The sequence below is a fragment of the Marmota monax genome, unplaced genomic scaffold (genome assembly GCF_021218885.2).
Source record: "Marmota monax isolate L192 unplaced genomic scaffold, Marmota_monax_Labrador192_F-V1.1 WCK01_AAM20220418_F8-fsc00087, whole genome shotgun sequence".
Taxonomy (NCBI): Eukaryota; Metazoa; Chordata; class Mammalia; order Rodentia; family Sciuridae; genus Marmota; species Marmota monax.
This window is the reverse complement of record NW_026693476.1, coordinates 1,762,296-1,789,673: the sequence shown is the minus strand read 5'-3', so window position 1 is coordinate 1,789,673 and position 27,378 is coordinate 1,762,296. Positions and strand designations below refer to the sequence as shown.

Sequence of the window (27,378 nt, the reverse complement as noted above, 5' to 3'; positions counted from 1 at the left end):
GCTTCCGCTCACAGCACTGCCGCCCAATCAAGTGCCGCTCTCCCGTCACTTCCGCCTAGAAGGTGAGGGGAAGGTTGGGCGGAAGAGGCTCCCGACCTGCCCGGAAGAGGCGGATCCCGGGGGCGGGTGCTGATGGCCGGAGCCTCGTGGAGGTTGAGGTGAGTCCTAGGGATGCACGGGGACTGCAGTTCACCTTTCTTAGGCGCTGTTGTTGGGTGGAACTTGGCGGAGGCCTTCGTGGTGTCAGGAGAGTTGTGCGGGGGAATTGGCGGCGGATCGCAAAGATGGGGCAAACGGGTTACTGCCGGGGCCCGCACAGCTGTACTTGGAGGCCTCTCTGCTACCTTCGCGGCTGGCGCGAGCAGAGTAGACCTGCCTGGCCACGCGTGTGCACGGGCTTGCCCGAAGATGCTGAGCCGTGTTGGTTCGGTGTGCGGAATCCCCACACTTTAATCCTGGTTTTCGGGACGTGACGAGTCCGTTCCCACAGACCACGCCTTAAATGCATTACAGAAACAGCGTGTTTGGGAGAGCTGTAAGATAGGAAGTGGTGATGGTGTAGTTTTGGAAGAAGATAAGGTCGTGAAGTCTCTCCAGAAGGAGGTGAGATCTGAGTACGCGAAACGAAAGTGACCAGTGCCAAGTTGCATGGAATGTTATTTAAATATAGACTCCATAGAAGAGGCTGCAAGAATAGGGCTTGCCGGGAAAGAAGTGGGTGTTAGAGGATAATCTAAGTAAAATGGGTAGACAGGAGAATGCATGTTGTTGTAGGTGAGAAGATAATAGGAAAAAAAGCAATGTCACAAAAGGAAACCAGTCCTACAAGAGAGAAGGTTGAGAGAGAACGTAGAATGAATAGGATGTTATTGGAAATTGGAAAACGACTTAGCCCTTTCAAGGGCTGTGAAGTAGGGACAGTGCATTTGAAAAAGATTAGTCTGGTAATATTGCTTTTGAAAGAAAATAATGAAAAACATGGAAGTGGAGGTGCTAGTTGAAAAACTGTGCAGTGATAAAAAACTGGAACTGAAAGTGCCAGAAAGAGAAAAAAGAATTTTTACTTCAGGAAAACAATCAGGTTGAGTTGACAGATATGAGAGGAGAAAAGTGTTTTAGTGTAGTGGTTTAAGGCAAAAAATTTTGGAGTTAAGACTTGCTGAATTGGAATATGAACTCTGTAATTAGTATTCATGTAGGTAGACAGGACTGGAAATAAAAATAATCCCTTGGCCTAGGCATGCTATATGAATTCTCCATATGATAGAAGGAGGTGGTAGATGGATTAACCCGAGGAGCTGTAGTTAAGAGGCTTTAGGAGTAAGAGGAATTGGGAAAGAATTAATCAAATGGCTAGGCCAAAATCATTATCACCATATCAATATTTTCTTGACTTTTTTTTTTTTTTGGTTGGGGATACTGGGGATTGAACCCAGCCTCATTCCCAACCATTTTTATTATATTTCTTATTTTGAATCAGGTTCTTGCTAAGTTGCTTAGAGCCTTGCTAAGTTGTTGAGGCTGGCTTTGAACTCCTGATCCTCCTGCCTCAGCTTCCCAAGTTTCTGGGTACAGGCGTGGGCCACCACACCCAGCTTTTTCTAGACTTTTAATTGGCTTTGTTTTAGTGTCTGTGAGTAGAGCCTTGAGGCCAGTAGATGAATACTAACAAATATTAGTAGAGTTTGGAATTGGGTATTTTTCTTTTAAAGTAGACTAATATGTTGATTCTAATCAGAAAGAGACACTTGTAGAGTTAAACCAAACAAAAAACAAAAACAAGAAACAGCTCCTGAAAAAGAGTATAACCTCTGTGGGGTTTTTTTTTTTTTTTTTTAAAGTTGTGTGGGTGTTTGGGGAACACTTTTGAATCTTCCATTGGAGAACAGACATGATTGACTTACCCACTTTTCTTTTTGTACCTTTTATTCACAACCAGCATTTTTATGCATTTGCAGGAATCTTTCAAAAATTGTGTGCCAAATTGCTCCACCATTTTTGTGTCAAGGGAGGTGCGTGTTCTGATTTTTGAAATCAAGGACAAACCTGCATTTAGTAGGACAGTCATTCTAAAAATGTGGCCCAGGACCACAATAGCAGAAGTACTTGGAAACTTCTTAGAAATGAAATCTTAGACACCACTCCACACATAATGAGTAAGAAACAGGTGCTAGGAGTTGGGGTGAAGTAGTTCTCAGCAGTTTTTCTGTAAAACCTCCAGATGACTTGGGTGAATACTAGTTTGAGAACTGCCATGCTAGAAGGTAAGTACCATGGGGTCAGGGCTTTTGTCTTGTTCAGCACCATATTTCTGGTGCCTAGAATAGTGCCTATCTAATTAGTAGGTTTACAGTAAATACTCATTGATAAATACGTTCAATCTCAAGCTGCCAATCATAGTGTCAAAACTTTGTAATTCAAGGGGCAGAAGTGAATTGTTTAGATGCACTGAGGCATTGTGTCAGATATTTGGTATGAGGTTGATCTGACAGTTTAAACAATTTAAAGCTTAAAGCATGAAAGATCGAGTATCCTTAGTGGATTTAAAAATAATGATTTATTCAGTCTAAATAAAGGTTAAGAAACCACAAGTTATATGCTTTTAACTACATAATAAACAGAACCAAGCAACCTAAAGAACTGAGTTTTCTTTGTTTATATGCACAGATTACCTCCCCTGCAGTATCAGACATCATAACATGGGGCTTACCAAGCAATACCTACGTTATGTTGCTAGTGCGGTCTTTGGCCTGATCGGAAGCCAAAAAGGTAATATTGTCTTTGTGACACTTCGTGGTGAGAAAGGACGCTATGTGGCAGTACCAGCCTGTGAACATGTTTTCATCTGGGACTTAAGAAAAGGAGAGAAGGTGAGTCAAAAATCAACTAGGTTGATAATGATTTGTGGGTATTTGAAGATGGATACGTAGAAGTGGGAGAGCTGTGATTTATTTATCATCTATTGATTTTTTGTGTGTGTATGTGTCTTTAGTAAAAATGTCTTTTACCTTTGGATCTAGATAAACTGGCCATCAAATTTTGTTGTGTTCTTCACCAAATTCTGAAAATCATAACCAAATAGGATCTTACTTCTTAGATGTCTGGTAGTGATATTTGTAGGTCATTATTTGTGGTCATTATTTATTCCTAGCATTCTTTGCATTTCTCAACCAGTTTCTCTGTTTTCCAAGTTCTACTTGCTCTTACAGTCAGTTATAAAATGTTAGACATTTAAATGGTGTATTACTGTGTTATGTTGATAACCATCTTTTTGTTAGTTATACAAGGGATTTTAAACCAGGCTTTGACTTTGTGTAACACTAAATTCCTTAAGCTTACCACTTCTTCCAAATCAAATATAGGAATTTTATTTTTGTCCATTCACTATCTGACTCCCAAGAGGTTATTATTTTGATACTCTTGCCACCCAGGATTTCTTGGGATAAAACCACATGATAAACAGTTTGTTATACTACATGGCCATGCAGATTTATTTCTCATAAAATGGGGCTCAGTTAAAGCAAAGAGGAGTTTATAACCCTTTATTAAATATCATTTGGATGAAACTTATGAATTTATTACATTGCCCACATAATTTTTGTATGTTATACCAGTGCACAGCTTTAGACAAAATAATTTTATTTTTTCTTAAATATTTTATTGCCTAGTACAAATAATAATTTCTACATTAAATAACTTTAAATGAATTACAGAGTTTTATCATTTATAAGAGCGATTTGGAATTATAGATTTTCAGTTATTTCTACAGTTTTACCTTGATAATATGCTTAATTTTTCTACCTTGTTTTTGATTTTTATGATTTCAGATCCTCATCCTTCAAGGGCTTAAGCAAGAAGTCACTTGCTTGTGCCCTTCCCCAGATGGGCTGCACTTAGCTGTTGGCTATGAGGATGGATCTGTTAGAATCTTCAGTCTCCTGAGTGGGGAAGGAAATGTGACCTTTAATGGACACAAAGCAGCCATCACTATCTTGAAGTATGATCAGCTAGGTGGCAGACTGGTTTCTGGATCCAAGGTGAGACTTTGAAGCAGGTGCTCAGACTTTGATACTTTAAAGGCCTTATAATTTATGCTAAAGCAGGCTTTTCACAAAAATCGTTGGTTGAAATTATAGACTTTCAATGTTCAAAACCCTATACAAATGGTAGAAATACAATGAGAAGAATGAATGTGAATTGGGAGATCCATTTTTTTTTTTTCCTGTTATACTTTCTAATAAAAGACTGAAATTCAGGAATAAGACAGATACCCATGGCAACCATAACAGAACATCATGGTAGAGTACCACCCAAAACCATAAAACAAGAAAAAGAAAACAAAGACTGGAAAAGAAGAGACTATGATGATTATTTGCCAATGAGTTCTGCAAAATTGGTAGCTTAGATTTCATTCCCAATAAAATGTTGAATAACATAAAAATACCATGAAACTTTACTGAAGAAAATAATAGAATCCTTTTTTGGGAAACAATTCATATTTTTGAATAGGAAGAGAATATATTGAGAAAATGCTAGTTTTTTTTTTTTAAATTAATTTCCATAAAGTAATTTAAATATCTCAAAGGTTTTTGTTTAGAACTTGACCAAAGTTTAAAAGCTTGTATGGAAAAATGAATGAATTGTTAACAACAAAATTTGTGGAAAGGAGAATAATAAAAGGGACATTTTAAAATATATTATAAAAACCATAATTTCAAAAGTGTCTTATCGATTTGTTACCAATGCAAAATAGGTTATTGCCATCAAATGGAAATCCTATGACCAAATCCACTTCTATATTTCTAATTAGTATATTTTCAAGATAATATTTCTGATAAGCGTAAAGACAATGGATTACTTATAAAATTGTATTTAGATAATTAACTAAGAATTTTCAGTTAAGTCTTTACCTCATGACATATACAAAAATAAGTTGTACATTGAAGACTTAAACGTGAGAAAGTAGTATTTGAAGTAAACCAGAAAGTAAATATTTATCTGATATCAAGGTGGCAAAGGACTTCAAATGTATTAGTAAAGAAAAAATTAAAGGAGACGATTGATAAGTTTGATAAATTTAAAGACAAGAGACAAAGAGAAATAATATTTTTAAAGGATTAATGTATATCTATTAATAATTTACAAATGGTCAAGTAAAAGATGATACCTGAAGCAAATTAGATGAAAGACATGAATTGGCAATTCTAAAGAGATGCAGTGGTCACTTGTTACCTACCATGGTGCATGTAGAAAAATTCTCAGTATTCAGATGATAAATGTTTTGACTGAGCATTTTTTATTTATGAAATTGGCAGTGGTTTTTGAGAAAATTAATAATACTCAAGAGTTAATCACATGAGAACTGGCCTTGTCATATGTATCACTATTGGTTCTATAGGTCAGTGCATTCTGGAGATTATTTCAGTACTGTGAATCAAAAACTTTAAAAATGAGCATAAGTTTTAATCCAAGAATTTCCCATTTTAATGTTTATCCTAATAGGTATATGTATAAAGATGTGTACAAAAGTATTCATTTCTGCATCTGTATAGTGATAGAAAATTTAAAACTATCTAAATATCTAAATTAGAAAAAATGTTAAATATGGTATATCCTTAGGAGTAATTATTATGTGAATACAAATAATGAGAACACTTTGGAATGATATGGAAAAATGGAAATATTAAATGAAAAATGGTTATAAACTGGTCTCTGTTTTATAATAGGAAAATAGCAGAAACATAAATGTAAATATACATATTATGTACATGTAGGAATGAATAAGTGGAACAAAATAAAACGAAGTGTGTGCTGATTATCCCTGGGTGATAGGATTAAGGATGATGTTTATTCCTCTGTACTTTCTATGTGTTTTTCCAATTTTCTAGAAAGACTATATTTTGCTTTGTAGTACTTAAATACCATTGTTTTGTTGGAGTAAAGGAAGTTATTTTTCTTCTGTACTATTCCATCCCTTTAGGATACAGATGTGATTGTATGGGATGTGATCAATGAAAGCGGCCTCTACCGCCTAAAGGGCCACAAGGATGCCGTCACACAAGCATTGTTCCTACGAGAAAAGAATCTGCTAGTTACTAGGTAAAGAAATAATGGTTTTTATTTCTAATTTGTTTTCTTACTTTCTCAGCACCATGGTCATGCTTATTCACTAGGCTCTTTTGTGCTCTGCTTTTCTCTCTCCTCACCCTTCCCAAATAGTATCATGGAGCCATCTAAAATTATAGCACTTTAAAATTCTTTTTTCTGATTTGTCATTCATTTCTTTGATATTAACTTTTCTATGTTCCTTAATCTTTTGATACAACTTTTGTGGAGGAAGCTTTGTTTACTTTCTAGAACTCTAGAAAGTCCGAAAAGCAAAATATGAAGCATTGGGCAGATATGAATACCAGGTGTTTAATTTAGCCTACCTTTTGAGAGAAGTGTTTCATAAGCCTTCTGAACATCTATAAGGTTGAACCATTTGAAATTTCCATTTTTGTACGTCAAAATGTTCAAATAGCAATTTCATATGTGGTTCAATCTCATTTAATAATAGTCTAATAATTATTACTCCTAAGAAATGACCAATCAGGAAAGACTGAGGTCTTAGTTTGCCTGGCAGTAACTATAAAAACTTTAGTAATGACTCAGGAAGAGTGAAAAAAAAAAAAAAAAACAACACTAAATGCTGCCCCAGTGGTGAAGTTGTTGCTATAGGACAGGATCCAGGGGTATTAGGATGTCTTGTTCATATAAGAGGTTCTGTGAGAGAGTGACACTAACAAGTAGGATTATATGCTGTGTACGTAAGTCGAATTTTTTGTGAAGTGCTTCCACTCCTCATGAAGGAGGATTTTATTTGGTTTATATTGATGAGGAAATTGGAAAGAGGCATCTAAGCAAAAGAGTAGAACCATTGGGTATTACTTCTTTGGTAGGAAAGAATTGTTTTAGGAGGTTAAGAGCCAGTTATAGGTGGTTTTGAAAGTGATGCTAATGAGCCTGATTTTGATTCTGCAGAGATCATTGAGTAGGTATAAATTTTAAAAAATGAGATTATCTGACAGTGGTATAGTGGGCGGGATGAGAGACCAGCAATGGATGTAGACATCAGATGAGTGGCTGTTAAAAATAATTCAGGTAGCAGGACTGAAATTCAGATTTTTTATATCAAATTGGATGGGAAGGTGTCTAGAGACTTCACAGAGGAGATGTTTTAAGGACATAGTAGCTAACTAAACACAGGAGAGAAGTACAGGGATGGTCTAAGATGTCTGTTTCCGTGTTAGACGGTCTGAGAATGTGAATGTTATGGTGATGGAAATGGTGGGAGGAAGGCATGATGGATTTGATTTTTATATTCTTAAAGAACATAGAAGAGTACTAAATACTCTGAATTCAATTCATTTTTTGTGCTTACAGTAGGTGAAACATCTTAATCTTTTATATAAGAATAACCACAGGGACAGTTAGGATTTTTTGCTTTTCAGAAGAAGGGTCAGATAGAATAGAAACTTTAGACACGGTTGCTGTACATTTTCTTTTTATAGCAGTAAGTGAGTCCTTTATTTCCATGTTAGTTTAGTGATTCTTTCTAAATAATTTTTTTTCCTGTTTCTTCTTTTAGTGGGAAAGATACCATGGTGAAATGGTGGGACCTTGATACTCAGCACTGTTTCAAAACATTGGTTGGCCACCGAACTGAGGTACATGTTGGGTCATGGACCCAGAGAAAGAATGGGAAGAAGGTGTTTTGTCTCTGGCTCTATTTCTTTCTTTTTACTGCTCATTCTTTCTAATCATCATATGCTGAATGGTATTTTTGTGTGTGTGTGTGGTGGTAGTAGTGGTGATGGTAGTAATCATATGCGGTGCCAGCCATTGGAGCAGATATAGCAAATCTGGCATTTAATAAAAATTGACCTTGAATGTTTTTTAATCTTGAGTTTTATTATTTCTGACTAACAGTCCACTTTTGATTCTACAGAGTTCTAATGATGCCTGGTGCAGCAACATGTAGATATTGTAACTATTGTGGCTTGATCTGTTCAATCAAGTACAGGCAGTAATTACATATCTTTACATCCTTTTCAGTGCTGTGTTTATATCAGGCTTTCAAAACCATAATACCTTGAATTACTGAGGAAAAGCAGATTTTGCAACACTATTATTATTTTCACTGTTTGATTCTTGGACTTAGAAGTCAAACATTTTGCAATAAAGATTAATAGGGCACTTTTTACTTGCTAGATACTGCTGAAATCAAAGACGTTTAAGACTAGAATCATCATTTGAATGGATTACAGTTAAGATTTGTGTTGAACAGCCATTATTTAAATTTGGAAATACGAAGTTGATGAGAAACTACCTAGTATTGTGTAAGCAACAGTTCTACAGTGGGCCTCTGTTTTTTTTTTTCTCTGTAGAAGTTGCCTTAATATGCCTTTTCTGAGACTTCAAAAGGCCAGGCCAAAGAGATTTTACTTATAGTATTCTTAGATTTTGGAATGTCATATTTTACAACCTAGAATCTTTTTAAAATCATATGCATCTTCTTATACCCTACAGGTATGGGGGTTGGTTCTGGTTTCAGAAGAAAAACGACTTATTACTGGCACTTCAGACAGTGAATTGAGAGCTTGGGACATCCTTTATCTGCAAGAGGTTAATTACTCTTTTGGGGTGGGTGGGATTATGGGCAATTTCATAGGCTCATTGAATCAGGTAATTAATTAAGAAATTCTATCACATTGATAAGCTACAACCTCTAAACAAAGATGTTTCTTCATTATATATATGTTTTTGCCTTGTTTATTTGAGCTCTGAAGAAAAATATCTTTAAACTTATAGCTTGTGATAATGCTAGTTTTAGATTATGGCATTCTTAGCCTGATATTCCTGGACCTTTGGTTGTCCATGGATGTATTTCAGGATATCGGAACCTTTTCCCTCAAACAAAAATCTATTAACTTTATGTATGTTTATAAATATATATTCTAGTTTATAACTGTTTCTTAAATACTCAAAGAATTTGTATGAAGGGGAAAGGTTATAGACGTTAGGTTTAGATGAAGTTAGAAATATGGTGGTATAGCCACCATAGAACCCATTTAGGGTTCTACATACATTAGCATACAAGGTTTATGGTCTCCTAAGAACAGAGAATGTTTTGAAGTAGATGAGGAGTGTTGTGATTTTGCACTATTGTTTGCTAACTAGTTGTCCTTACACTATAGGAAGTTATTGACTATGGTACAGTGAATGACATTTTGCTATATATGATGTAATCAGTCTTTAAAGTAAATTCTGGTGCAAGTCCTGCTGTTGAAGTTTGATCAGAGTTCATTAGTCAAGCTATTAGTGACCATAGGAAAGACTTCTACAATATTAAGGCTAAGTATCACCACCTGAAAGACATTTCAGCTTTTATTTTCCCAATTTTATAAAACAGGTTGAAGACCTGGAAGAACCCAAGCCCAAGAAAGTCAAAGAGTCTTCTCCTAGAATGCAGGACTCACTTGTAGCAGAGGATGATGCCCTTGAGCTGGATGAAACTCCTGAAGATGTAATTCATTTTTGTTTCTTTCATTGAGTGTGAGACAAATAAGAACTGCAGAGTTTTAAGTCTATAACTTTTGTCATCTTTTAAGGAATATATTTGTCATAATCATATCTTTTCAGAGGTTCAGCAGAACTTACATTTAACCTTCATTTCTTGCTTCTTCTGTAGCGCATCCTTTCATGCAGAAAAGCTGGTTCCATAATGCGGGAAGGAAGGGACAGAGTTGTGAATCTTGCAGTGGACAAGACAGGCAGGATTCTTGCTTGCCACGTGAGTACCAGGCTTAAAGGAGAAAATAACGGGCTATACTGTTCCTTTCAGGTACTTCTGTTCTTTCACCTTTGGTGTAGAGATGGTTTTTTTTCTTTTTGTAATGTTAATAATCATTGGTGGTACTTTGTGGATCTATAATCCTTATTTTGTATTTGCATAACAATACTATAATTATTTTTGTTAGCAATCATTTATTAAATGTTGACTTTTCTAAGCAATATTAAAACACATACCTTTTTTCTAGTCTTCAAAGCAGTGCTATAAGTAGGAAATGGTATTCTCACTTTAGAGATGAGACAACACAGAGATTTTGTTCAACATAATTAGTAGGGGGAAAAATATTACTGTTTAGATCTTACTGTGAATAAGTTAAATTACAGACTGCCTCTCCTGGACTCACAACAACCTTTTTTCCTTTCTAGGGAACTGACTCTGTGCTAGAAGTGTTTTGTATCCTGTCTAAAGAGGAAGTTCAGAAGAAAATGGAGAAGAAGATGAAGAAAGCTAGAAAGAAAGCAAAGTATGTTTTCTTAAGTTTTTTTCAACAACTTTGTGAGAAATCATTTATAAACAACAGAACTCACTCACTCTTTTACTTTTTAAATTTGTATTGGTGCATTATAATTATACATAATAGTAGGATTTATTATGTTATATTTGTACATGCACATAGCATTATTTGATCAGTCTCATTCCCCAGCATCTTCCTTTAAGTATCCTGGGTAAGCCACATATTACTGAGAAAAATCATGGCTTCTTTAAGGAACAACTTTATTACTAATTACTTTATTACTAATTACTGTTAAAAGCTAGAGAAGAATTTGTGAGTCTGAGTCCATGTTGAATTTTTTTTGGGGTAGGGGGTGCATCTTGAACACATTTCTGAGTCTTGGACTGAGAGGGAGAACTAGAAAGAGATTGCAGAGTTTTTAAAACAATTTTTAAACTATTTAAACTCAAAGGCTAGCAGTTTGCTTTTAATGACAGTAGCCTATAAGGAAGGAAGGTGGATTGTGTAATGTGCTGAGAAGAAAGACTGGACTTTTATAGAATTGAATTTTGAGGGAAATATAACTTTGAAATAGGTCATTATAGTCATAGAAATGCATTCTCTGATGGTTAAAATTTAGCATATCTTCTGAGACCTTTTCTGGTTTATATGACATGATTAGACTGTTGAGTACAGGACAATGAATTTTTTTTTTTTTTTTTCAAAGTCTTAAAGTTAGAAAAGTGTATTAGAAAGACTTCAGTGGAAATTTTTATCATCCCAGGAAATTTTATGAGCTCTTGCATCCAGAATGTATTTTTGAGGTTACCCATTAAGTGGAATAATAGTTTACATTGATTAATACTCATGGTAATCATGTGTAGTTAAGTAACTTGCCCAGAATCTATATAGCTTGTTTTCCAGTGGGCAGGATTTTGGACTGGTAGAGTAGGGCTGCTTCTAGAAACGTGATAGTTGATACTATTTTTTTTCTCCCCCCTCTAGGTTAAATTCTTGCAAGGGGGAGGAGGAGGACCTTGAAATCAGTGTTGAAATGACTCTGCGAGATGAAATCCAACGAGTGACTAATATCAAAACTTCTGCCAAAATCAAGTGAGTAAAAATATGGTATCTGAAGTTATAATAGAACGGTAAGCCACAAAGTATTATTGGGTTTTTTTGTGTGTTTGCATGCTGTCTATATAAGTTATATTTTTTGAGACCGGGATCAATCACTCTGTCAAACGTCAAACTCTGTTACTATTGCCCGCATCTTGGGCCCACCTATTCATGTCATATTTGCATTATTATAGCTGTTTGTTAACTTTCTTTTCGTGTTTCCAATTTAAAAAAAAAGTATTGTCTCATGTTCAGAAAGCATTTTAAATGACTTATGAAAAATATATACACAAAAATAAGATACACTTCAGAACCAAAACCTGAGCCCAGGATTTTTTATTTAAAACACTGTACTTGACTACTATTCAAGACTCTGAGCACTCTTATTTGTAAAATTCTTTATATTTCTTCATATAAACTGAAGATATTGCAGAGATTTCCCCCTATACAAAGTTAAGTTTGTGAACTGAAGAAGTAGCTAAAACTTTTATGATTGTTTTCCCATGCAGATCTTTTGACATGATTCATTCACCCCAAGGGGAGTTAAAGGCTGTGTTCCTGCTACAGAACAATCTGGTGGAATTATATTCACTGAATGCATCTTTGCCTACTCCTCAGCCCATCAGGACGAGCAGAATCACCATCGGGGGTCATCGCAGTGATGTGCGGACTTTGTCATTCAGCTCAGACAATATTGCTGTACTTTCAGCAGCAGCTGATTCCATTAAGATATGGAACAGGTTTGTGAAATATCTTTCATATATCTTTATTCAGTAGAATTTCTTTTTCTTTTTTTCTTTTCTTTTTCTTTTTTTTTTTTTGGTATTCTTGACAGTGATTATTTGTTTCTTAAGGCACTGTGTACATTTCTCTTAAAATATATGTTCAGTGCATCTTGACCATAGGACTGTGGAGCTTACACAAGAAAAAGTTGCCTTTTTATGTTTGGTTCATTTTGTTCATTTAGTAAATGGCTGTTGAATGAAATGACACATTTGATTTCTACAGCTCTGCATCACTTAACAAAAGGGACACATTCTGAGAAAAGCACACAGTAGGTTTTTATACATCAGCACCAACACAAACATGAGTAATGCATTACACTTAATATTGCAACAGTATCAATGTCACTAAGCAATAGGAATTTTTTTTCCATTAATCTTATGGGATCATCTCATATGCAGTCTCTTATTGATCAAAATGTGACATATGACTGGTAGATGAACATGATCCTATAAAATGAACTTTTCTTGTAGTGAACGGTCTGGATGCTAATTCAACTTGTATTACTTATGCTTACTTATTTCCTGGTAATGATAGAATAGGTTCTGTGAAGCCCAACAGATACTTTCCCTACCCTGCTTTTTCTATTATCTCTGTTCCTTAAGATTATGAGGTTTCTGCAAAGAAAATTAAAATTTGGTATAATGTAATATATTCTTTCTTGAGTATAACTGGGTTTGAGCCAAGATTATTAAGACTTGTCTTCTCTCATGTTGATCTCTGTGTGGCTAAATGTATATCAAATTGTATATACCAACATTTAAGATGTGTGAACAGGGTTGCCTTACTAAGAGTTCTTTTTTCCTTTCTCATAGGTCTACACTGCAGTGTATTCGCACAATGAACTGTGAATATGCACTTTGCTCATTCTTTGTACCTGGTGATAGGCAGGTGGTCATAGGAACAAAGGTAAACTGGGACTTTGCTTTGAATTTATGGGGACTTTTTTATTCAATATCTTAAAATTATTTGAAAAATGTGTTTTTTTTAAGCAAATGGTAAATATATTAGAGCTAGATAATATGGAAGGATGTTTATTGTCCTTTTTGGGGGGGCATTTTTAAAAATCAAAAATCTTTTCTTGATTTATCATAAAAAATATGTCAAATTATGAAGAAAAAAATTGAAATCATGATCCTGAGATGGCTGCTATTTATATTTGGTAACCATTCTTTCATGCATCTTTTTATGAACATATATGTAATTGTTTTAATTGGTGACAAAATGTATTAAGATTAATGATAAATTAAATTAAATAACTGGTATCATGTTTGACAGATAAAGGCAATAAAATAAAAACAAACTTCTCAAGTACTCATTCTTAGATGCTAATCAATTTGAGCCTAAGCAGACATGGATTCGAATTCAGATTCTCTGTATACAAAATGGGTAATTTGAAGCAAGTCTCACAACTTGGAATATTCCTTCATCTATATAATAGGAGGGTGACATTTGCATTTAAATCCTGGCTCTGTCATTTACTAGATATTTGAGCAAGTTACCCTAACTTTGTTAGCCTTGATTTTTCACAGGTGCAGTGATATTAACAACACACTTCACAGGGATGCAGTATTACTTAGCATAGAGACTGGCCCACAGTAAATAACTAGTAGATAATAGAGCTGGTAGCAGAAGTAGCAGTAGTGGTGGTGACAGTAGTGGTGAGAATAAAATTGAATAATGTATGTGGGGTGTTTTGAAGCTGCTTTGTAAATATTTGTCATCATTATTCTCTTAAACCTGTGCCTTATTTGTGTGAATTTTATTAGAAAAAAATCTGTGTATTATTAAATGGACATTTTTACCATGTGAAAAATATGATACATTAGAAAGATTTTAGATTGAATATCAGAGAAACAGCATTAACATTTGAATTAAAAGTTTCTTATTTTTTATTTTTTCTTTCAACAAATGGCCACCTAATATTTGCTATTGGGAAAGCATTTTGTGAATTGGTTGGAGCACTGTGTATATAAGTAGCATGCAGTCCCAGACCTGGTCCCTATGGTCGTTAGGTATCTGTCACAACATTTGAGAGATATTGCGGATATAATCTCCATTTTACAGATGATAAAAACAGGTTCATGGTGATGAATTCTGTGGTGGTCACAGAATTAGGAAGAGGCAGACAAGGGACTCAAGTCTTTCAGCTTACCTTTACCACCACATTGTGCAGAAGCTCATCACATAGCCAGGCTTTGCCTTTGTGAGTATGTTACATACTGGCTCTGTGATGGAGTCACAGAAAGTTGTGGTACCAATGACAGTGACAGGATTACCACAAGGTTGTACTATGCATTGTTGTGCAGTATGGTGCCAAGGTTAATTCAACATGTCAGTAGGGTATTTGAAAGCATTTATTCAGATGGGGAAGAGCATGGGATACATTTTCTTAGGCGTTTCACATTGTTCCTTGTTGGTTGTGAAATCTTTTCTAAATTGTAAAAGCATGAATCATGGGTTGTAGAAGTGCTCATTAGAACTGTGTGCATTTTGTGTCTTTCCAGACAGGGAAACTGCAGCTTTATGACTTGGCCTCAGGAAATCTGTTAGAGACAATAGATGCCCATGATGGAGCTTTGTGGTCCATGTGTCTCTCTCCAGATCAGGTAATTGAACTAGATTTTAAAGCTGTGGACTTCAGCTCTATGGTTGCATTTCCCAATTTTTATATCAAGTTTAATATCTGTTCTCTTGAGTTTTCTTTAAAGAAGAAAACTTTAAAGGAAAAGTGAGCCTAATCTTCAGAATTCTTGTATGATACCATCTCATATATCTGGTGATGTGATTAGCTGTCATTATGAAATGAATTCTGGTTCAGTTGCTCTTGACCATCAGCAACATGGCATCAAATTACTTATCCTTACAATTTTTCATACCAATGGTTTTTAATCCTTGAGGTGAAATGTTCTCTTAAGCAGCACAATGCAGAGGGTAGATTTCTGTTTCTTTTTTAGTAGAAATACTTTGGCTATATAAGTCTAGCGTTTTCAGAAAATCTATAATCCTAAGCCTTTATGAGTCAATAAAAGTTGGAGTTATCCTGGAGACCTATATATTCATTCTAGTGATGGTGCTGGTTGCCCTAAAGATTTTGGCATCATGTTTTTTGACTATACCTTAAAAAGAGATTTTGGCCTATTCATTTAAATATTCAAGAAAATAATCTAGAGTTTAGAGTGACAAATGTCATTTGAGATAAAAACAAAACAGCTGTGAATTTAAAGTATTAACAGCACCTTGCATATGTGCCGCAGTCTGGCTGGGCACAAAATCACCAACCACTCACAGCCTTGTAGATTCAAACAGCAAGTCTTTATTCCCGACCTCTCACCGACACTCTACACGCAGGTTCTGGGGCAAATCCTTTACCGGGCTCTGCATCCCAAATACTCTCTGAATCCTGAATCTGAATCCTGCGAACGGGAACTCAAGGAGCGGGTGGGCGCCTGAGGCAGCAGGATACTCACTATTCCCAGCAGGATACACCCTAAACCTGGAACCGCCCTAATCCAGCAGGATCCTCCCTAAACCCAGATCCACCCTGGTCCTTGAGCAGGGTCACCTTTCTCAAACATTTATGCAATGTCACTGCAAATGACCTGGGTCCAAGGCAAGCCCATTTCCACAACGGAGAGTCCTTCCTCTAAGCAACATGGGGTAGGCTGACAAAGAAATTGCCATGCGTCATTCCTACTTGGCAATGGCTCAGCACATATGTAGCATTCTCTTTTCCTTTAAATGATGTGAATTTTTGGTACAACAAAGTGAAGGTTCATGGAAATGTTGTTTCTTAGGTTATAAATCTGTGAGACAGCACAATAGACAACTGAGATTCAGTGATCTGACTCCTTATTTTGTGTGCTTTACACCAGCTTTATGCTGTAATGGGGCTGGTTTCTTGGAAAAACATTTCAAACAGATGCATTACAAGGATAAATTTATACCTTCTCAGGTGAAATACTTTTAATGAAATTAGTTAGATTGCCATTCTATATACATTTGTCAAACTAGTTTTAATTACTTCTTTATAGCAAATTCTTTTGATTATTTCATTCTTGTGAGCAAAAATTCCCACAATGTTCATTAAGGATTTTTCTTCCCAATGCAAACAAAAATATAACTAGGACTTAGTTATTACTTAGTTATTACCTCTGTCTTTTGTGGGTCTGTGCTAGGAGTTCTCAAGTAAGGTCTATAGCAGCAGCCCCAAAAGAGACAATAGAAAAGGTTTGGGAGAAACACATTTTTCTGAATTCTTGTGTTTTTAAATAAAAAGCTTTTTCATTATTTTGATGTGTCTTCTTTGCAGAGTTTCTATGCTAAAATAGTCTATTACTGAAATGTCATTTAATTTACTGAAATGTCATTTAATTTCCAGCGAGGCTTTGTGACAGGTGGTGCAGATAAATCTGTCAAGTTCTGGGATTTTGAGTTGGTGAAAGATGAGAAAAGCACCCAAAAGAGGTAAGTGTGCATTTTTTGTGTCCATTTTTTTTTGGAGTGAAAAACGGGGAGCCATTGAATAACCTTTTGACATATGTAGCTGTGTTGTACTCTAAAACTGGGAATTTTCTGATTGTGGAGTACTTATATATGTATATTTTTTTCTTGACGCTTTCTGTGGTGCTAGACTTTCTGTGAAGCAGACCCGAATGTTACAACTAGATGAAGATGTTCTCTGTGTCCGTTACTCTCCCAATCAAAAGCTGTTGGCTGTGTCTTTGCTGGACTGCACTGTGAAAATTTTCTATGTTGACACATTAAAGGTATATTGGTTTTGCCTGGGAATATTTTCTAATTCTGATATTCACAATTTGGCTTGAGATTCTAAAGAGGTAATTTTGACTACACCCAGCAGTAGTATATTTCTAAAAACGTGTGTGAATCAAAATATTGTAAGTGCAAAGGGAAGAGTTTTAAAAGAGTTCTATTATTCATAAACTTCATGTAAATCGAGTAATATATGGTGCACATGTTCAGGAAATCTTTCAGATAGAAAATTCTACTATAACCAGTAGAATTTTAAGAGCATTTCTAGATGTCCTAGTCAGTAATTGCACACTTGGCTATACATTACCATCATTTATTTATTACTGGACCCCATGCCAAGAGTGCTGTTAGGCCAGAATAAGGAAATATTTTTGTGAAACAAATGTCCCAGTCTTTTCAGCTAAGAGATCCAAAGAACATCTCTGTGCTACATTCTAACTGAGGCAGTAGGCTTCAGGGGGCTCCTTGCCTTCACTGTATTGTAGTACTCCTGGCAAGTGCATGTAAGCTCTGATGGACTCAAGTAATCATAACTAGCTATCTTCAGTGTCTTGTCTCTGAGAATATATGTAAACAATCCAGAAATGCCTTTAGTTATTTGAAATTTGTATTTCAGATGCACATGTAATAAATGATACCTATGTTTTATAGACAGATATAAATTATTTATATTCTTTTTCTCCTGTATTTAGTTTTTTCTTTCATTATATGGACACAAACTGCCTGTTATATGCATGGACATCTCTTATGTAAGTAAAGCTTAAGTTGTGTCTCAGTAATAAGTTAACTTATTGTCTAAATTTCTGTAGTTGGTAGAGTACCCTGAAAATGAAACACTAAAAAGCCATACTCCTTTGTTTTGTGAAGAAGGAACTTGGCTTAATATTTGGATATTATAGTTAATTTTCCATTATGTGTATTTTAGTCTCTCAGCCAGAATCTCATATTTTTCCAGTACCTTGTTATGATTAATAGTGAGAATATATATTTAAAAAACAGGGTCTATTCTGTGTGAAAGGGGAAGGAATTGACCTCATAGCTGTCTGATTTGTACATTAACAGAAACATTTGTACACTGAGAAAGGAAAGATAAGAGGAAGTAATGACAGAGGATTATAGGATTCAAGGCTAGGTCATAAACATTTTAGTGGATTCTTTTCCAGTCTCTTTTCTCCTCTATCCTCTTCTACTCTTCGTCCAAATCCCATTGCAGAAATTAGAGATTCTTTTTCCTATTTAACAAAGCAAATAGGTATTCCTATATCAAAGCACAGCACTCCACTGTGGCAGTACAAAAATATTGAAGCTACAGAGTTCATGCTTTCCCCTAACAAGCTTTTTAAGTATAAGTATCTCTGTAGGTAAAAATAAAGAATTAGGTATTTCTGGTAGAGAAGAAAATTAATTTTTTGGCTTTACTGGTTTTGAAAGAAATGAGTTAAATGTTCTGGTTAGCTTTTATCTATCTAACTTTCAAAATTAAAATACTAAGTAATGTTTTATTTCTCTTTCACATAGGATGGAGCACTAATAGCAACTGGCTCTGCTGATAGGAATGTGAAGATCTGGGGTTTGGATTTTGGGGACTGCCACAAGTCTCTCTTTGCACATGATGACAGGTAGGTATAATCTTCTCAAAGGCTTTCCTTTGAGTCACCTGTAAGTGTCCTTTCCCTAGAGCATCTGTGTCTGTTATTCAGTGTTCTCCAATAGTGATAAATTGGAAGTTTAATGTTGTCAGACACTCTAAAGCTAGCTGGTCAGAAGCCATTCTTGTATATAGGACTCATATATAATCTCTTCTTATGACACTTGAATACTTTTCTCCCTTTTCAGTGTGATGTACCTACAGTTTGTACCTAAGTCTCACCTCTTTTTTACCGCTGGGAAAGATCATAAGATTAAGCAGTGGGATGCAGACAAATTTGAACACATACAAACTCTGGAGGTAATCTTACCTATACTGTTTGATCAGTACGTAAGAACTGTTTTTCAAATATTTACATCACCCACTAATATAAACATATAGTGTTCTATGATGAGTTATTCTTATTTGAGTTCTTCTGGTTTTCTTTCTCCAGGGGCACCACCAGGAAATATGGTGTTTAGCAGTCAGCCCCAGTGGAGATTATGTTGTTTCATCATCCCATGACAAATCTCTGAGACTTTGGGAGAGAACAAGGGAACCTCTTATTCTTGAAGAAGAAAGGGAGATGGTAAGAACTTTAGGCTTGATTCAGATATGCTGGTGGGTAACTGACAGACTGACACAGCTTAAGTTTTCTCTTTAGTGTAGTCATATGTCTTTCAAGAACCTTGTTTCCAAGATGGTTGTTGTCCATTTCAGAAACCAGGGATAGTCAAAGATGTCATAGGGGAATTATGTTTTGAAAGAAGCAATGTCGGCCTGTTTTATTTCTCTTTATGTAGAGACCATGTTTTTTTCTCTCAAATTAACATATCTGTCTCATGGCAGCAAAGGGAAGCAGAATATGAGGAGAGTGTGGCCAAGGAAGACCAACCAGCAGTAAGTAAATCTTTCAAAACCCTGAAATTTTTGATAATTTTAAGAATTCCTAATGGAATTAGAATTAGGGATAGATGCCACAGTCATCACTAGCTGATTTAAGTATCTGTGTAGTGATTTTTATTCAATTTTTTGTCCCAATTTTGTGAGACAAGTCATTGACCAAATTTGGTATTGAATAATTGTCACTTTTTTTTTTAAGTGAAGGTGAGAATTATTTAGAACAAAAATAAAAATAAAAGAACTTTGAGAAATCGAACACTATTTTTAATGCATATATAATACTGAGCGTAGTGACTTTCACTTACTAAACAACTATAGTATCTGATAACTATGTTAACATTTTTATAAAATAATGTCCTTACTGTTTTTATTGACCCTTTAACTTCTGTCAGTGATATATTTTTGTTTTTGGCAGGTTCCAGGAGAGGCTCAAGGTGACAGTTATTTTACTGGAAGGAAAACTATTGAAACAGTCAAAGCAGTAAGTTGATCTAGAATGTAGTATCTTGTTTTTTAATAGGATCCCAACTGTTTAGCAAAAGTCTTATTTTGTATCAACCACATTGTAGCCCTTTTGTGGCAAAGAGGAAATTGAAGATGGGGAGCATAACCTCTGTTTTCTTCCTTGTAACCAAGGACAGGAGTAGTCCTGTGTCAGGACCTCGATTCTAGCAAGGAAATCTTCTGAATGTGGCACCTTTTAGGTGCTCCTGGGAACTGCCCTACTCATGGTGTCCAGACATGATCTTACCTGAGTTCCTGACACTTCTCTTCTTTAATACATTAAAGAAAAAAGAAAACCAAAGACATCTTAAAAGTGCTATTTGGCACTCTATTGGCACATCTTTATTAGTCAGGCTTTCTAGTTTCACTGTCCTGTGATGGTGGAGTGTGTTGTGATAGTTTCTCTCCTTTGTCATCATCTGTGTAGGCTGAAAGGATCATGGAGGCCATTGAGCTATACCGAGAAGAAACTGCAAAAATGAAAGAACACCAAGCCATTTGTAAAGCTGCAGGGAAAGAGGTGAGATAGTCCATTAAACTAAGCACTGAGAAATATTATAAATACTATTACTGAAAAAAACATTTCAGGATTTATTAACTCTGATTAGGATATAAAATAAATGCAATAAGATATTTTTGAATTCAAAAATTAGAAGAAATGGAGTAACTATTGGAGGAAGAAAGCTTAGTCTTAATAAAAAGGGGAGGCTAGGAAATTATAGACTGAGGTGATTAGCATACTGAGCAGAAACATATTGAATTCCTACATTTGTTTGGAAAGCAGGGTAACCATTTCACATTTTTAGATGAAATGTATTTCCTAAACTCATTTAAAAGTACTTAGAAACTAAAAAGCCTGACAATTCTTTTATGCTTATCCAGCAATTTCAATTTTTAGGGTCTCTTTTCTCTGTTTGAAATTGTAAAATACTATTATTACTCTGTAATATGGCAAGTACCATCAAAGTCTCACTTTAATTAATGACTCTATTAAATTTCTTCATAGGTTCCTCTTCCCATCAACCCCATCCTGATGGCTTATGGCAATATTTCAGTGAGTAGAAGAATGTCTAAGAGTTTCCCATTGGTTATTCAAACATTGCTTTCAGAGGAAATGAGAAGGCATCATAATTTGAAAATGGATGTGATAGGAAATTTTTTTTTTTCCTGATTTGTGTTTCCTTTATTGCTAAGCATGTTGAACATTTTTCATATATTTTGGCCATATGTATTTCTTCTTTTGGAAAATGTCTATTTAGATCACTTGCAGGTTTATTTGGGGGGTTATTTGGGGGTTTTGTTGTTGTTGTTATTGTTGTTAAGGTTTTTAGTTGTTTATATATTCTGGATATTTCCCTTATTAAAAGAGCTGCTAGGAAAGATTTCGCACATTCTGTAGACCCTCTTTTCATGCTCTTCATTCCTTTGCTGTGCAGAAACTTTTTTTAAAAATTTTTTTTATTATTGTTCAAAACATTACAAAGCTCTTGACATATCATATTTCATACATTTGATTCAAGCGGATTATGAACTCCCATTTTTACCCCATATACATATTGCAGAATCACATCGGTTACACATCCACTTTTTTACATACTGCCATACTAGTGTCTGTTGTATTCTGCTGCCTTTCCTATCCTCTGCTATCCCCCCTCCCCTCTTCTCTCTCTACCCCATCTACTATAATTCATTTCTCTCTCTTGTTTTTTTTCCCCTTTCCCCTCACTTCCTCTTATATGTAATTTTGTATAACAATGAGGGTCTCCTTCCTTTACCATGCAATTTCCCTTCTCTCTCCCTTTCCCTCCCCACCTCTCGTCCCTGTTTAATGGTGATCTTTTTCTCATGCTCTTCCTCTCTGCTCTGTTCTTAGTTGCTCTCCTTATATCAAAGATGTTTTGTGTTTAAAAATCTTTTTTTGAATGTTGGCATCCTCTTGGGTATTTTGTATTTCAAAAGGACCATTTTATTGTGACTTCTGAAGTCAACCTCTTCAGTTGTACTGGACTGACATTCTTCTATTTTCTAGTCCTATGTATCTCAGTGTTGGAAATCCTCAAAAGATTGTGTTTATTTAAATGAATTTTGAAATAAATCTTTGGAGGAGAAATTGACATAAATCAGAGAGAAAGAGAAAGGGAGGGTAATGAGAAAACATGCTTATCCAGCAATCATGAATTACTATGTATATTACCTTCATGTTTCATCCATCGCAAAAATCTTGTGAGTCAGAGTACTTTGTTTTATAAAGAAACTGACCTATTTATGATAATGTGGTTGGTAAGGAACAGAGCTTAATTGTGAACTCAAATCCAAACTAAGTGTAAACCCATTCCATGTTGCCATTATAGAACACTATCAAGTGAGAGAAGGCTCTATGTTTTATTTTTGTTGTTGTTGTTTTCAGGAAATTGAAATTATTGGGCTTTAGTAGGAACCAATAAAGAATATCACTAATAGTATTATCCTTCCTTTATAGCCTTCAGCATATGTATTAGAGATTTTTAAAGGGATCAAATCAAGGTGAGTCCTAGGGTACAGTTACTAATGATTGTCAGGTAACAAAATTTATTGAATGCTTATCTGAAAATGAAATAGAGATTACACTTGATGGTTATTTTCCTTATAAGATTATGTCAAAATTTTCATGGAAAATAATTCATTACAATCTTTTTGAAATGTGAGAGCTAGGAGGTTCCTCCTAAAGTATGAAGGAAGATGCTTTTGAGAACAAGTGAAGGATAGTAGTTATAATTCAATCAGAAGTGCCAACTATGAACATTTTTCTTAAGAGTTCTATAAGCCCAATAACTAATCAGTCGGCATGAGATTTTTTTCAGGTTTCTGTTGTTGAATTACTTTCCCGAGTCTTTTGAGTTGGTTTTTACCAAGCTTTTAAAGTTTTTTTTTTTTTTTTAACAAGTTTGAGAAGCAAAAGCTGACATATTCACTTCTTTTGATTACTAACAAAAGTAATATTTCATCATGTTTATTGACCATTATTTTTTTCCTGTGAATTTTTTAATTGCTTTTTGTTTTTGTTGTTGGTTCTTGTACTGTTTTTCAGACTTTTTAAGTTTCCTTTGTCATACATTTTTGGAATAATATTTTCCAGGATTTCTCTTTTGGTTTTAAGTTTGACCCACTGAAGGTTATTTTCATAACAAATCACAATATCTACATATGAGCCTTACTAAACATTAATAGGACTATCTAAAGATAATGATGAAACTTTACTAAAGAAATGTAAAAGAAAATTGATTAATGGAGGTAAAAGACAAACCAAGATAAGAAGATTTGGTTTTCTTTAATTAGTAGATTTTTTATCCCATTGAAATATTCTTGAGATTTTTAGTTAGAATTGATGATATAATACTAGAGCTAGTACTAGAGGGAGCAAGCCTCTGAAAAAGCAAAACTAAAATAATGTCAGAATTAATCATTATTGTAGACTGAAAAGTCCTGGAACACACACATAGAAGAACTCGATATATGGTAAAATAAATATAATATAAAAATAGAATATTCAACAAAAGTCTTTGGGGACATTCATCTAGAAAAAGAAAACTTTCAGATTTTCCTACCTACCATGCCACCTTCCTATATGCATTCCAACTAGATTAAAAATATATAAAAATCAAAACAGTGAAGAGAGAATCATCCAGAATATAAATGAATATTTAATTAAACACAGAATGGGCACTATCAATTCTGGTATAAAAGCAGTAGAAAAATAGTTAAGGAAGAGAATTAAAAATTGACCATGTTAAAAAATGTGATATCTTCAATATTTTTTCTTCTTCAGTGAACTGGAAGAGTCCCTACTTGTGCTGCCTTTTTCTTATGTTCCAGACATTCTTAAGCTCTTTAATGAATTCATCCAGCTGGGCTCTGATGTTGAACTTTTATGTAGGTGCCTCTTCTTTCTCCTCAGGTAATATCTTTTTCCAAAAAATACCATGTCTTCTCAGCAGAACAGCTGTTAACTGACATCTTTGATACTTTGGGATTAAAAATCTTATGTTTCTGTTTCAGAAACTGTTACAGAAATTGTCTTCTGACATAGCATATTTCTGACCCTTTGGAATCATTTTTCCTTTTGTAGTGTTAAGGCATTGCTGAGGAAAGCTTAACCAGTGACAGATCTTCAAAGTGCAGTCTTAGTGGCTTTGGTGTCAGTTACTAAATAGCCAGTATATTTATTTGTTGTTTCTTTTAAACCATTTAGTTTAAGCTGTTTTTTTTTTTTCCTCATAATGTTTTAAATAGTTAGTTTATATCTCCCATCTATACATGTGAAAATGGAAATGTGGGAGCATATATGGAGAGAAACTTTGAACATACAGAGCATATGTTCATTAGGCTATATTAAATGTGAAGAATTCTCTGCAAATATGTAGTTGAGAAGAATATATTTTGAAAGACTTAAGACTCTTAAGTTATTCTGCTCCTCTATTCTCTGAACCTCACTCTCAGGCAGTTAGCAGAAGTCAAGAATAGGGACAAAAATTGAATATTCCTTAAAATAACTGCTAGGGGGAAAAAAAAAAAAACAAAAACCTGGTCGGGTAATACCAAACAGTTAAACAGAGATAGTAATTGACTAGAATCAAATCTGGTGAATTGGCATGTTTAACTCTCTATTCATTATATTCAGGATAGTAACAAGAGAAAACGGTCCTAGAACACATACATAGAAGTTACTGTTACTGTTTATATTATTCTTTTATGATTGTTATGATTTGGGGTATGTTTTGAAGAGAGAAACTCATATTTAGTAATCTTTTATAGCTATGGCATGTATACTATTGAATCAGAGTGAAATCAGAGTTAACTGGTTCTATGAGAAACACTGAATACTTATAACTGTTCAGAAAGTTGTAGGTGAGCACTACCTGGTGGATTGTCAGAGCAGGACTGACCATTTAGGGCATCTTGGTACTCTAGATCAGAATTTGACTGTCTGATGAGTGACTCTCCTTTTTGCTCTGCCTTTATTAGTAATGTTAACATTTTTTAGAAGGCACATTCTGTCTCTGAGCTTTTCATAATATACCACCAACAAAATCTGTGGCCACTGGGTAGATTGCTGGGAAAAGAAACAGCTTGCAAATAAGTATGGTAAGGTTTAGTACAGTATTTTTTAAATTGTTATCAAATTGAGTTGAACTGTCTGAGTAATAAACTGTTTTAGCTTTTTTTGCTAGAAGCATTTCTGTACTCCCATTTGGTGAAGTGAATCTGTATTTTGTTGTTGCTTTAATATTGTATCTTTTTGCTATTTCTAGAAAGATTGGACCAGAACTTTTCTTTGCAACGTGACTCTTTTTTGTTTTCCTATTAGAATTCACTTTGGACAGATCACTAGCAACCAAATGCTTGTGCCAGTGATAGAGAAATTAAAGGAAACAACTATTTCAAAAGTCAGACAAGTACAGGTAAGTTTTTTTGTATAGAATTATAAGAATCAGGCAAATCTCAACATATATGTGACTTAGAGATGTGGAGTATGTTGTGCCTTATCTTTAGCAATACCAACCACATATAAATCTGTTTGAGATAAAGTTTTTGTTGGTATTGGTAGGAGTAGACTTTAAAAGGAAACAAATGAAAATCCCTAAAAACTCCTCAGGGAAGGAAGGATATGTAACCATATCTAAAGCTATGGTTCCCCTAGCTCACATATGCTGCTATATTAAACTGAAGTGTCAGAAAGCTTGTTTCATCTTTCTTTTGTTCCTCTCTAGGATGTTATCGGCTTCAATATGGCAGGTCTTGATTATCTCAAAAGGGAATGTGAGGCAAAAAGTGAAGTTATGTTTTTTGCTGAGGCTACTACCCAATTGGAAGAAAAGAAAAGGAAGAGGAAAAAAAGAGAGAAGCTAATTTTAACATTGACTTAGAACTGAAATGTGGTGTCTTTTCTACTGTTTCCTTAAAAGAACTTCTAAACTAAGCAGTAGTAGCATGGCGTCATCTTAAAAATGCCAAATAATAGAAGATTGTGTTGCGGAAGATCTCAGAATATGGCTCCCAGCTTTGCCTGAGGGAATTTCAACATGAGTCTATGATCTGGCTCTACTTGTTGGACTTGAAAGTGTGACTAGCTTAAAAATCTTTGTGCTTGCAGCAGATTAAGTCCCACGGGAATTGCCTCCTTTTTATTTTCTAGCAGGGAACAAAGAATTTTTAAAATTAATTATTTATTTCGCTGCAGTTGGAATTAAAATTTCAAAAGGGTTTTTAAAAAAATATTTCTTATGGCAGATAATTTGTTGTATGCTACCTTCATACTAGGTTTTACCTCCTTTTAAGACAATCAGGTGCATAATTGATTTTCATTTGCCCATTATGCAGTGTCATGGACTCATGAAGCTGAAAAGGACCACAAAAATTATCTAGAAAGGTCTCCTTAAATGTAACTTCTTACAGGTTGTTATGTCTGTATATAAGATCTTAATTGCTCTTTATACATTTCTGAATAAAATAGTTGTTTCTCATTAAAGAGTAGTCAAGCTAAGATGCCTTGCTGGGCTTCTGAGTGATTGATGCTCTGTGTTTATGTTCATGTACATGTTTATGTTCATGTTCATGTACATACATGGTATATTTGGGGAGGTGGGAATGTTCTAGGTAGAGATTGACACGAATACCTTTGGACCTGGGCTTTTCTTTGGGGAAGTTTTTATATTACTAATTAAGATTCTTTGTTACAGCTTGTATTCAGATTTTTTATATATTCTTGAGGTAGTTTCACTTTTTATATTTCTATAACTTTGTCCATTTCATTTATATTTCTGTGTTTTGGTGGTACAGTTTTCTTCCCAGGCTCAGAGTTGCAGGTCTTGTGGCTTGGAGATTTATGTCCCAAACCATGAATCTGTTAATTAAGCGTAACACTAAAGTGTTATGAAATGAGAGAAAGGATATAGTGGTGTAATTTGTTGGGCAGTATAATAATAAAGAATGAATTTTGGCTTAAGAGTTTTAAAGGCCTAACTATGGAAAGGCAAGAGAATAGAAAATATGCAGTCTAAGTGCTGCTTTTCCATAGCTTTACCACCATCTATGATTGACTAGTCTCTTGGACAGAAGTAGATAATTTAAAAGTATCTCGTCTGATAAGTGTTATCCTAATCAAAAAGAAATGGAACCTGAAATAAAATGATGAGTACAATAAGTAGCTAAGTTATAACTTTGGTCAAGGTACTCAAAACTCCATAAAAACCCTAAAGACTACTGCCAGACCCTATACAAGGGTTGGGAATACTCAGTTGCCCTTATCTAATCCCTTGCCCTTGAGTATGCCTTAGGCCTAATGATAGGTTTTTGATGAACTGA

General features: G+C 34.8%; 2 protein-coding genes across 4 annotated transcripts in view; one reads left to right on the top strand and one right to left on the bottom strand.

The window, feature by feature from the left end:
* Positions 1-22: 22 nt before the first annotated feature.
* Wdr3 (WD repeat domain 3) lies at positions 23-26,557 on the top strand. 2 transcript variants are annotated; one of them, XM_046458179.2, is made up of 27 exons: positions 24-158; positions 2,668-2,870; positions 3,828-4,037; positions 5,981-6,099; positions 7,631-7,709; positions 8,572-8,667; positions 9,455-9,568; positions 9,734-9,835; positions 10,261-10,358; positions 11,334-11,441; positions 11,957-12,187; positions 13,046-13,139; positions 14,738-14,839; positions 16,612-16,697; positions 16,864-16,999; positions 17,696-17,752; positions 18,522-18,622; positions 18,840-18,951; positions 19,085-19,219; positions 19,480-19,530; positions 19,949-20,014; positions 20,465-20,557; positions 21,044-21,091; positions 22,517-22,560; positions 23,843-23,971; positions 25,382-25,475; positions 25,785-26,557. In XM_046458179.2, the coding sequence occupies exons 2-27, from the start codon at positions 2,700-2,702 to the stop codon at positions 25,938-25,940; spliced, it is 2,832 nt and encodes a 943-aa protein (XP_046314135.1). In that variant the 5' UTR covers positions 24-158; positions 2,668-2,699; the 3' UTR covers positions 25,941-26,557. The 2 variants fall into 2 exon arrangements, with proteins under 2 accessions (XP_046314136.1, XP_046314135.1); XM_046458180.2 differs by lacking the exon at positions 8,572-8,667 and having other exon boundaries at positions 23-158.
* The window catches only part of Spag17 (sperm associated antigen 17), a 212,105-nt gene continuing 205,071 nt past the window's right edge, over positions 20,345-27,378 (bottom strand). For both annotated transcript variants that reach the window (XM_046458329.2, XM_058583589.1), the window contains one exon: positions 20,345-20,507. The gene's annotated coding sequence lies outside the window, so the exon portion shown is untranslated. The remainder of the gene's footprint in view (positions 20,508-27,378) is intronic.